Source organism: Danio rerio, chromosome 13, assembly GCF_052040795.2.
Source record: "Danio rerio strain M-AB ecotype USA chromosome 13, GRCz13ab, whole genome shotgun sequence".
NCBI lineage: Eukaryota > Metazoa > Chordata > Actinopteri > Cypriniformes > Danionidae > Danio > Danio rerio.
The window spans coordinates 9193241-9205992 of NC_141033.1; the positions used below are offsets into that span (position 1 = coordinate 9193241).

General features: G+C 36.0%; 1 protein-coding gene across 2 annotated transcripts in view; it reads right to left on the reverse strand.

Annotated features, from left to right (window-relative positions):
- The window catches only part of si:ch73-105b23.6, a 33670-nt gene that overhangs the window by 3547 nt on the left and 17371 nt on the right, over positions 1-12752 (reverse strand). Inside the window, exons 16-20 of one of the 2 annotated variants that reach the window (XM_087278813.1) lie at positions 11745-11809; positions 11450-11639; positions 11001-11129; positions 7087-7246; positions 6187-6369 (exon numbers count right to left, since the gene is read on the reverse strand). In XM_087278813.1, coding sequence (XP_087134939.1) covers positions 6225-6369; positions 7087-7246; positions 11001-11129; positions 11450-11639; positions 11745-11809 — 689 coding nt within the window. In that variant the 3' untranslated portion in view covers positions 6187-6224. Of the gene's footprint in view, positions 1-6116; positions 6370-7086; positions 7247-11000; positions 11130-11449; positions 11640-11744; positions 11810-12752 lie in introns of those variants that run through there. The other variant, XM_087278812.1, reaches the window with a different exon arrangement.

The window sequence follows — 12752 nt, forward strand, 5'->3', positions numbered from 1 at the left end:
AGTTCTTAACAATTGCAGCAGCCAAGATATATAAATGTTAAAAATGACAGGGCTAAGAGCCCAACTAAAGCAAACTCTGTTCTCCATGATGGTGACGTAAAACTTTAACTTTTTCTCAAGAAGAACTTGAGATGTTATACAAAACTTAGTAGATGTTATACAAAAATACATGTATTAAGTAATAAGTGTAGCTGGTGATGATGTTTGCAGAGTTGTTTAATCATCCGCTGATCATTTAAATGATTTAATCATTTGTTGTTCTTCAGGTTATTTCATTATAAAGCTGTGACTAAAGTTTTGTATGTTCTGTTCATGTTTTTTCCTTTCAGTATTTCTTCATTTGTTCATTGTTAATCCTCAATTATCATTTAATTAGTCAGTTAATTAATTAATTTACTTCAGCTTTGCTACATGTTTCTTGAACACTCAGTAGTGTGGACACTTCAATAAAAACTGAAGTATATGCTCTGGGGTTTAAAGGGTTAAATGTGTGAGAGGTAAAAACACAGTGTAAAAATGTATTTTAACAGTAATATACTGTTAATTTACACTACGGAAGTAGACTGTAAAAAAAACAGTAGATTGCTGGCAACCACAGCTGCCAGTAGATTACTGTTAAATCAAGGAAAAACAGTATTTTACTGTAAAACCTGAAGCTAATTTCTTCTGTGTGTCACCGTTGTGGAGGAGAGTAGAGCCAGTGTATGAGTTAAAGATGAACAATGAACTGCTGATGTTATTCTGCATGTTTCTCTATTTAAAGATAGCGGCTGTTTAGTTGCTGATGCAGTCAGAATCTCTCTGGTGATTCCAGATTTACATGTATGTGTGCTGTTGTGAAAAATAAGACATTAGAGTTAAACCGAACTTTTCTAATTAACTAAAATAAGTTATCATTATGATTATGCTTCTAAGCATATATAGCACATTACTTCATAAACTCATTCAGCAGTTGACCAAGTTGAGGCAGTTGCTTTCAGTGAGCAAAATGAGTTCACTTGTGTATTGTGTAAATCAATGTAGTCCATGTATTTTTACAGCAACATACTGTAAAATAACAGTACATTGCTGGCAACTGCAGCTGCCAGTATTTTACTGTTTTTTAACGGGACAATTTTTAACAGTGTACCTGTCAACATTGGGATGTGAAAATAAGGGATATGCCCACCATAATAAGGAATCCCCTCTAAGAAAATCCCCAAATTGCTGTTCATTTGGAGCTGTTTCATTGTAAATTAACAGTTAAATGGTTAGTAATTTGTTTTAGTATTATTTACAAAAGAAAAAAATAAATAGTATACATTAGCAGCAAAAAAATAGCATTAAGCTTATTAAAATTAGCTATTATTATCAGCTTATAAAAATGAGCTATTATAATGAAATAGAATCAAGTTATCAAATCTCATTAGCCGTTTCTTCACTGTATAACTTACACATTCTGATTAGAGAACAATGAATGAATCTCTTATTTATTTAGATTTTTTTGTTAGATTACATTAAATAACAGGTTTCACTTTAAAAAAAAGCACACATCTAACGTTATAATGAAAGCATTTGATTGCTTTTATAACTTTTTATGCTCATTTAGGACAAAATTAGTTGTGTTTGAAAAAATAAAAAAACACCAAGATCGACACCTTTAGATGTTATTATTAATAATTATGTGTACATGTCTGTTCAAACACGCACCCAAAAGCCAGACTTTCGCTCCGCTTTAAATCACGAGTACAGAATCCGTTTGGGAAAAATCGTCTATTTAAAACTATGGAGCGTGTCAGCTGACAGTCACGCACCGCTACATGACTGTTTTGAGGATTGCATATGAAGGGGCGATGGCACCTGTAATGGAAAGGAAGTAAATCCCACCTTTTTTATGTTTATTTCAGTGTTTTCATGCCTAAATAAAGCGAAAGCACAGAACAGACTCACATTTAAGAGTGAGGGGCGGCCCCTGGTGGTTCGGCGGTATGGGTTGCGTAAAGGGGTGCTCGGCTCTTTAATGTTTATTTACCACCCTTCAGAGAAAGACTAAAAATATGGGAGAAACACGGGAAAATAGCTTAACAGGATGATAGTGGGATAGAACTGTAAAATTCGGGAGAATCCCGAGAAAAGCGGGAGGGTTGACAGGTATGGGTGACATACAAGAGCACAAAAGAGAACAAATTGTTGTTGCATGTCTCGCTGGCACATCTGTGACCAAGACAGCAAGTTTTTGTGATGCATCAAGAGTGTATCCAAAAATAATTTATCAAAAAAAACAAAAACAAAACATTAAACCACAGCTAAGCAACTGCTAGTACTGATCTAAAAACAATACATTTATTTAATACATTTATTATCTTTACAAAAATTGTTTACTGACTCCCCAGTTCAACACAAGGATCACGTTTTTAGAAGAAATCATTCTTCCTTTTTTACATTTAGGGAAATTTGCTAGTGGGTCTACAAATATCATGATCAAAACAAAGTATCTGATGATGTTTGACTGGGATTAACGGTGCTTTATATTTATTACTGATAAAGGCATACATTCAATTGCATCACATTCATATTTATTTTAGCATCGAAGACATTACAGACATTACAGACATTACAGTTTTTACAGACGCTAGGACACATTTCTTTACTTGAGTCACTTTTGCAAAACTTTTCCCACAGTGAGCACAACAGAAGTCCTTGTGGGCTAAACTGAGGATCAATATCATTGTTTTGGCACAAAGTCGAGTCAATGACTACATCTCTCAAATTTCATGATGACAGACACAACAACTGCCAAATATCTTTGTACATACAGGACATTTTGCACGTGCTTATATACTGTTTTCAAAACCGTTAAACGTCTGTTCAAAACAATAACATAATGCAAAACTGAATAAGACAGCAAAATTCAACAGCAATATTTAATTGAAACATATTTCAAATCTAAAAATGCAGTTTAACTAGCCTGATTAGCATTGCTATTCTGTATCAGTGGATGGTGTGTATACAAATTCTTGTATTTTAAAACTACTTACAGTAGTGCAAAAAAATGTAAATAAATAAACGACATAAAATATTGAGGAACTCTGCGTCATGTCTGATTCATTCCAGTAACATATACTGCAGTTATAAACAATATATATTGCAATTATAAATAGAGATGTGTCCTTGTTTTACACAAGTAAACACTGTGTATTGCTGCATGTTGTTAGTGTTTTTAGGTCATTGTTTTGTGGGTGACAAAGGGCCCTATCATACACCCGGCGCAAGACGCGACGCAATAGTTGTTTGCTAGTTTCAGCTTGGCGCAAGAGTGGTTTTGAGGCGTTGCGCTACGGTGTTTAAATAGCAAATGCATTTGCGCTCATATGTGCGCCCATAGGCATTCTGGACTAAAAAGGAAGGCGTTCTGAGGCGCATTGCTGACGCGTTGCTATTTTGAGAAACTATTAGGGATGTAACGGTATCAAAATTTCACGATACGGTAATACCTCGGTATGAATGGCACGGTACGGTATTTATTGAATCATATAAAGGAAAAACAAAACTATTGAAGAGACTCAAAAAAAAGTGCTAGAATGTTCAGGTTACCTCAACACTGAACAGATCAATGACATACAAATTATCTATCTGTAAACTTTCAAACAGGAACTTAAATTATTCAATTTTAATAACAAAAAATATTAAACCATGTAAAAAAAAAACACCACTCGAAAGGACAAGCCATGAGTGAGATAGGGGTCTCTTGGTGGTACAAGTCAATAGCCCCTTTCACACAGTGATACCGGTAAATATCCGGAAAATTTCCGGAACGACTTTACCGGTATATTCAAAAAAGCGCTGTTCACACAGGCGAGGACGTTACGGAATTTTTCCGGAAAAGAGCATTCACACATCCATCCCAAAATACCGGTAAATTCTGACATCATTCACCACAAATGAGCTTTAAACGGCTGCGCTTGTATTTGTAAACATTTGACTAAATTACAAACTCTGTGGATGATCAATATTGTGAACAACTTTCGCAGGATCACTTTCTCATGTCGAGATGTTCATAATATGTGCGTGTGCAGGCGCTCACAGGCTGTTTAACAGGCACACGCAAAGCTTGAAGGTAAACAAACAGCGGCTTATCATAAGCATCTCATTGATGATTATTTACACAGTTGGCATAAAGAAGAACATATAAACGTGATCTGACTAACTTCTAGCAGCTAAATGTGTCTGGAAAAATATTCAAAGGTTTTTATTCTCACAAACCGCGCGGACGTAAATGCGTCTGACTGTTGTGATTGGTTAAAGCAGACGTATTACGTCAGCACGTTCTAGACGTGCACGTGCTTATTACGGGAATCTTCCTTCTGCATTCACACAGCGCAGCATTCCGGCAAATTGCCGGTAATGTTACAACTTCTCTTTCCGGAAAATAGCCAGAACGAATTTACCGGTATTTTCAAAAAGGACCTGTTCACACATACAACCTTTCCGGCAATTTTCTGGAAAGGTCTGTATGTGTGAAAGGGGCTAATGTCTCCATCAATCTGAGCAGTGCGCTGTGTTCTGCTGTCCCCTTGACTAAAAGAATCCCTATCATGTTAGTCGTATTCCCCAACTTGTATTTCAGCACAGTCTGGCAGTGCCTGCATACCCCTTTTCTGTCACCTTTTCTTCTTTCTTGTTTCTTTTCAGAGAGAAACTGAAATGCTTCCACACATCTGATTTAAAACCCGGTTTAGGTTCGACCATATTTATCTCTTTTTTTTTTGCTGCTACTAGCAGCACCCTCCATTTCTGCATTACTGTATCTGTAGCGACAACAGACCGCAAAGGATGATGGCCACACCTGGGCTGATGAAAATTACCTCCCTCGCTACCTCCCATTCGCTCCATTCGCCTGAGCAAACTTTTCACCAAAAGACCTATGATTTTATTGAGTCACAACCAAGGTAATATTGAAAGAAATTGCTATTGTGGTATGACGGTATTTACAATATTGTTACATCTCTAGAAACTATAATAGATTTTTTCAATAGACCAAAACAAAGCCGATCTTATGTCCAGCGCAGAGTTGCAGCACGCTTACACACTGCTTAATACACACAAGATGTAGAGCAATACGCAAATATCTTTACATATGAAAAATAATTGAAATATTAAGGATATATATAGGATATAATAAGGATATATATAGGATATAAATATAAAAGATTAAAATATTACAAAACATATTATTTTCTGGCCTACATAAATATGAAAAACCACTGCCTTCATGCCTTTGTCATCTCAGGAGGCTTTTTTAGTTCATTCAATTTGCTTTGGTATGAATTTATCATTATTAGCAGTATTATTTATTATATCCATATTTATTTTTGTTTTATTAAAAACAAGCTTAGATGTTTGTGAATATAACTCAGGTTTTTGACCACACTTCGGTATTATTGTTCATTTATTCGTTTGCTGGAATCTAGAACTGAATTTAGAAATAGTTTTGAAACAAATCTTTGCGCTTAACAAACGGAATTAATTATTTATATTCTAATTAATGTCTGTGCATACAAGGTTTCCCTATCCACGAGAGTGAAAGCGAAAGTTAATATTTTATCTCTCATTCTTGCACGGTAGATGCTCTGTTTAACTGTTTTCTTGCTATAGTGAAATGCTCAGTTTTTCCACTTACACTCACTTTACGTCATGTAAATAGCAAATGTGCCATGGTGTGGCGCAACTGGCTCTTAAAGGGAATGGGAGATGAGACTTGGTTTATTCTCAAAACACACCTATAACTCATTAAGAAAATAAACTCAACCCTTTTAGACCATGTGCCACGGTGCAAAGCGAAGTTTTCCGTCCTTATATTAGCAAAAATGGATTCTGACACACCCTGAAAGCCTTTGCACCCTGCACTTTGCGCATGGATGGTCAAAATAGAGCCCAAAGTGTGTTTGCTTTGCTAGTGTTCTGGAAGAATGAGTTTATTTGAGACCTGAATAAAGTGTTTTGGTAGTTGTAGTGCATTTTTAATGTGAAATGAACTGCTTTGCCAAGCTGAAAGACGTGTGTGAAGAGTTTTGCAAAAGTGACCTAAGTATTGAGAAATGTGTCCTAGCTTCTGTAAAAAAACTGTAAAATGAGGCTATGCATCCTGGACACCTTTATTTACACACAGGACTTAAAAAGTCAACAGTCTATCTAAAATATAAATACCATTTTGGGGTTTCCTTTAAATACAAATATCCGCTGTGTTATCTGTACTGATGCTTGTGTCTGGGCGTGAGGTTATCAAGGATACGCGGGCTGCAATGAGGTTTATAGTGTAGAGAGGGGTCATCAAAGTTGAAAGGAGGGTTGAAGTGCTCCTGAATGTACTCGGGCAGCAGGTGAGGAATACTTGATGAAGAGAGAGAGAGAAAACAGAGTTAAGATCTAGCATCAAGCTTTTTTTTGTCAACCAAATCCACAAAAAAAATATTTAGCAATTCTAAAGGGTGCCTTAATGTCAGACATTTCATGAAAGTAAACAGATATACAACGTTTACATATTCAGTATTCATTTTTTCACCATTTATAAACCTATTCACTGGCACAAACACTTCTAGTATGCAAAACTGTCTCTATAGACAGTACAAAATCCAGGGTTCCCACTCTAAAGCCAAATATTTCCTAGATTTTTGCCTGACTTTTACTCTAAAGCTGAATTTCCAGACATTAGAAAAAAATAAGATATACTGTAAGAGGTTGTACTGATGTGTTTTTTTCTTATCTGGCAACCTGTTTTAGATCACATAAAAAAAAATCTTGTCATTTTAAAAGAGTAGAATCTTTCCATGTTACTTTTATTTTACTTTCTTTTTCCTTTTCTGCTCTTTTCTTTTATATATGAGAGTAAAATATGTTTTACTTAATATTATTATTTATTTGTATTTTATCTTAATATTATTATTATACTTTTATAGAACCTAAATGTGTAGGTGAGTGACGGGTTTTGTTTGTTTGTTGCGTGGAAAAAAAAAAATCCTGACTTTCAGTGTCTGCAATAGTTCTTTTTAAAACATGGGAATGCTGTAAATCCTACATTGCTAATGTATGTATCAGGAGGACACTCACTCCCCAGTGATGGTTTTCTTTCTTGAGCAGCAGAAGCAGGCAAGGGCTGCCAACAGCAGCAGAAGTAGAAGAGGGATGCCGATGCCCAGGACCAGCCCCAAAATGAATGACTTCTTATCCTCCACATCGGATATGTCTGTGCGGTTGTTACCTTTCCATTCTGTGGTTAGGAGAAAGAAAGAAAGAAAGAAAGAAAGAAAGAAAGAAAGAAAGAAAAAGAAAACACCCGTATATGGCAAGCCTTTTTCACATTTAATCTATAACCTGTTCTAGTATCTATTTTCATGTTACCAGGGATTTTTTAGATACTAGTATCTTTTCCATTAAGTACTAGTACTTATTCATTAGATACTAGTACCTATTCTTTAGATACTAGTGCTTCAAAAAAATAAATTAGTGCTTACTCATTAGACACTAGTTCTTTTTTTATTAGTGTCAGGTTTTTTTTTGTTTGTGTATTTTCTCTGTCTCCCTCTTGTGTCTAGTTTTTTGTATGCGGTCTCATCTGTTAGCAATTCCCTTGTTTCCCATTACTCTCACCTGTTCTACCTTATCATTTGGATTATTTAGTCTCCCCTTCTCCATCGTTCTGTGCTTGATAATTATTTTTTTGTCTGAGTTACGTGATTTACCTGTCGGATCAGAAGATACAACCTTGTGTATTTTGCCTTGTCCTGTTCTGTCTCTACCCACTTGTTGTCCGATCACCTGTGCATTGGCTCACCTCTGCTCTGCCCATAGTTTGCTCTTAAGCGAATTCTACCAGCTTTGCTGCCTGAGGTTCCTTTATTTATTCGACTGTTTGGCCAAGAGGCTTTTTTGTTTGACCAGTCCATCATCACCCGGAGGAGGGCTGATCCCTGACTGTCTGTTTTCTACTTTTATATATTGAGTGACCTTTTTCTCTGCTGCCTCGTGAGCAGAGTTTTTTTAATAAGTCTTCTTAAACTTCTCCCTTGCGCTTGGGTCTCCTTTATATCAAAACAATTAGATACTAAAACCTATAATATATTCAATTCAATTAATCTTTTTTTTTATGACGCTTTTGCAATGTAGATTGTGTCAAAGCAGCTTCACATAGAAGATCATAGTTAATTAAAACAGTGTCAGTTCAGTTTTCAGAGTTTAAGTTCAGTTCAGTTTAGCTCAGTTCAGTGTGGTTAATAATCACTACTGAGAGTCCAAACAATGAAGTTAAAATCCAACGATGTGCATCTCTACAGGTCCCGAACCATGCAAGCCAGTGGCGACATGTATAGATATGCCATATATAGATACTAGTACTTATGTATTACATTGTACACATTAGATACTAATTCTTATTAAATAGATACTAGTTCTTATTTATTAGATACTAGTACTTATTTTAATTCTATTCTGTTATTACTAGTAATACATTTTTAAAAATTCAATTTTTCTATGGGATCTGTGATTGAGATATCAGCTATTCAGTTTTAAATATTCCAAATGGGATAGCACATATTTTTATGTACTAGTAGTTCATCATTAGGTACTAGTACTTTTTCAATAGATACTAGTGTCTATTTAAAGGTGCAGTAGGTGATTGTCTTCAGAAGCATTTTTTTGGTGTGCTGGTTGATAGTCTCGTCTCAGTCTAATAGTAAATGATCTAAATGTATTTTTATATTTTGGGTAAGGCATAAAACAAAAAAATGTTCATCCAATTAAATAGAGTCGAACCGATATCTCTCATAATTCCGATAAGTGACTCAAACTGTCTGTCAGCAAATGCAGATTTGAACAACTGTGCAGCCGTTTGTACTCAGCTCCGCCGGCCGCCGCGCGTTCACGAGAGAGAGAGCACGCGCGCATGCGCGATCAGTAAAAACATGCTGAATCAAAACTTTTTAAAAACCTGAATCAATATTGGAGTTACCTTTGCACGCTGGAGAAAGGATGACACCATGTCTGAAGTATTTCTCTTAGACAGGTAATGTTTTAAAACTGTTTTAGCTTCACGCAAAACTGATGTAACGTTAAATGTTGTTGTTACAAATGGGTTATATCTTTACAGAAGTGTTGTTCAGCAGCTAAAATCTTCTGATGAAAGATTGATAAGACTATTTTCAGTTTCATAAGGAACCTTTTACAGCATCGATGATGTAGATTTTAATCAGTTTAACAACAAAACACAAGTAAATACCGCTATTCCGCCTAGCCTCTCCCTATATTGTTTAACATGCAACTCTAGATAATTGCTCTGAAATAGCATGTCAGTTTGGCTTGCGCGCCGCCAGACAAGCACTAGTCGCTTTTAACACATGAGAGAGGGTTCTTTTGGTGTGCTCATGTTTCAGAAGGCGTGGCTCTAGACAGCAGGGGAGGGACTGTGATTCAGAGATTTATGCTAATCTGTAAGCTTTGTGGAAGATCACCTACTGCACCTTTAATAGATATAGAGCTTATTAATTGGATACTACTTATGAAATAGATACTAAAACTTATTTAAAACATACTAGTGCACATTTATTAAATACAAGTACTTGTTTGAAGTGTTACTAGAAATTTTTTTTATTCTACTAGAATTTTTTTATTGAACTCTACTTTTCCATTTGGACTAGTCATAACATAAGACGAGTAAAAAAAAAAGCTGAACTGACTAGTAAAATAAGAATGGTTACTAGTAATAGTTCTAAAAGATACTAATAAATCTAATTAGTACTAGTACTAATGAATAACTAGTATCTATTTAACAGTTACTAGTATCTAATGAATTGGTACCGGTGTCTATTTAATAAGTACTAGTATCTACTAAATAGATATTAGTATCTAGTGAATAAGTACTAGTAGCTATTAAATAGATGCTAGTATTTAATGAATAAGTACTAGTACCTAATGAATAAGTACTAGTACCTAATGATTAACTACTAGTACATAAAAATATGCACTAGTCCCAGCTGGAATACATACTAGTCAAAACTGTGTTTTTGATATCTCAAAAACAGATCCCATAGAAATCAATGAAAAAATGTTGAATTTGTTACCAGTAACAACAGAATAGATTATTAGTTTCATTAAAATAGTACTTGTATCTAATAAATAAGAACCAGTGCCTAATTAATGAGTACTATAACCTCATAAATTCATACTACTACCTAATGATTAAGTTTTAGTATCTTATGAATTAGTATTAGTATCTAATAAAAAGTGGGCAAGGCAGTGGCGTAGTAGGTAGTGCTGTCGCCTCACAGCAAGAAGGTTGCTGGGTGTAACCTCGGCTCAGTTGGCGTTTCTGTGTGAAGTTTGCATGTTCTCCCTGCCTTCGCGTGGGTTTCCTCCGGGTGCTCCGGTTTCCCCCACAGTCCAAAGACATGCGGTACAGGTGAATTGGGTAGGCTAAATTGTCCGTAGTGTATAAGCGTGTGTGTGAATGTGTGTGTGAATGTTTCTCAGAGATGGGTTGCGGCTGGAAGGGCATCCGCTGCGTAAAAACTTGCTGGATAAGTTGGAGGTTCATTCCGCTGTGGCGACCCCGGATTAATAAAGGGGCTAAGCCAACAAGAAAATAAATGAATCTAATAAATAAGAACCAGTACCTAATTAATGAGTACTATTACCTCATAAATTCGTACTATTACCAAATAAATAAGTTTTAGTATCTTATGAATTGGTATTAGTATCGAATAAAATGAACTAGATAATGATTAAGCTCTAGTATATTAGTATCTAAATAATAGGCACTAGTATTTAATAAATAAGCACTAGTATCTAATGAATAAGTACTAGTACTTAATAGATAAAATAGTAGTATCTAAAAAATAAGCACTAGCAACATGAAAAAAAAGATACTAGTACGGGTTATAGATTAAATGCCAAACCAGCTTGCCATACCCTTAAGGTATTGTACAATAATGGCTTTTAAAAAAACCACAGAACCCTTATTCTGCTCTTACCTGGAAAGCAAGACTGTGATTCCTCCTTTAAATCAGTGCCATTGCACAAGCACCTGTAACCACCATAAGTGTTGACACACTGGGCTGTTTTCGAACATGGACCCTCATCTGTCTTACATTCGTCAAGGTCTAAAGAAAACCAGGAATACCAGTTGACCACCTTTGTTTTGGAACAGTTTGAATTTGAGCAAAAATACACATAACTAGCGATCATTGTGTCTAAAATATAAGCTTTTTAAATGTTGAGTTCAGAATTAACAATGAAATAACTTTGCTTACTGAACTCTATATACAGTAAAAGCAATGTCACACTCTTAGTAGGACTATTTGTCTCCATAATCAGGTCTGAACATTAAATCGCTTTCTATTAAATATACAATGACCAATCAAAGTCAAGTTCAAGTGCTATACTCTAAGTGCAAATGATACTGCACTGTACTATGGCTTACCCTCAACAGAGGCTGAATGGATGCCGTAGTACTGACTAACTCGGGTCAGGTAGTCCATGACATACCAGTGTGGCGTGTCGCTGGATACATTGATTCTGTACTCACTCTGGCTGCCCCCTGAAGCTGAAGGAGCTTTAGCACTGGCATTGTAAAACTTATTCTGAAAACCAAGTGACAGGATCTGCTCCATCTGTAGAGAAAGCAGAAGCATTATAATTAAATTTGTCCTGAGTTGAAGTGTTAATGACATGCCGTGTCTTTCTATTTATGTGGCATCTCAGATCCATACACTGACCTGACTCAGTCCCTGTCCAGAGTCCTGACTCCCCCAATCCACAGACACATTAAAAACATTCCAGCCTAAAGAAAAAAAGCACATTGATATAAATCTCATGGTGCAATTTGGGGGATTTATCTGCATATACAAACATAAAACACATGCTCTTGCAAATGCATTCATTCATTCATTTTCTTGTCGGCTAAGTCCCTTTATTAATCCGGGCTTGCCACAGCGGAATGAACCACCTACTTATCCAGCAAGTTTTTACACAGCGGATGCCCTTCCAGCCACAACCCATCTCTGGGAAACATCCACACACACATTCACACACACACTCATACACTACGGACAATATAGCCTATTCAGGTCACCTGTACCGCATGTCTTTGGCCTGTGGGGGAAACCAAAACTCCCAGGGGAAAACCACAAAACACAGGAAGAACATGCAAACTCCACACAGAAATGACAACTGACCCAGCCGCAGCTCGATCCAGCAACCTTCTAGCTGTGAGGCAACAGTGCTACCCACTGCGCCACCGTGTCACCCTAGATCAATGTTATGTTCGAATTTTCGATCTAAGATTTCTAAAAGGATTTTTCTTACATATTTTTAAAAGAGCTTCAAAATTTTCAGCAACAACTAAAGTAATCCATTCAAACAACAAAAAACTAAATAGTTTAGAAATGAAGTGTGTAACAAAAATATATATAAAATGTAATAAAATATTATACAGGAAAAAGAAAATGAACACATGAAGAAAGTGAGTTGTAAAAAATGCATGGAAAGCCCATACAGTATCTCTCAGTAGTTAGGATGCAACCCTGCCCCTCATCAGTGTAACATATTATTAGCTGCTTCAGTCCCAACACCTACATTACCAGGATGATGAAGATGCAACCAGTGTGGACATTTCAGCAAGACAATGGCTGTTTCTCAATATGCGTTCTCCAGCGGTCTTGCGTCCTCGTTTTCTCGTGCAACGTCATCATCAGCTGCCTAAGTTCAGTTCCAATACTCAAGAC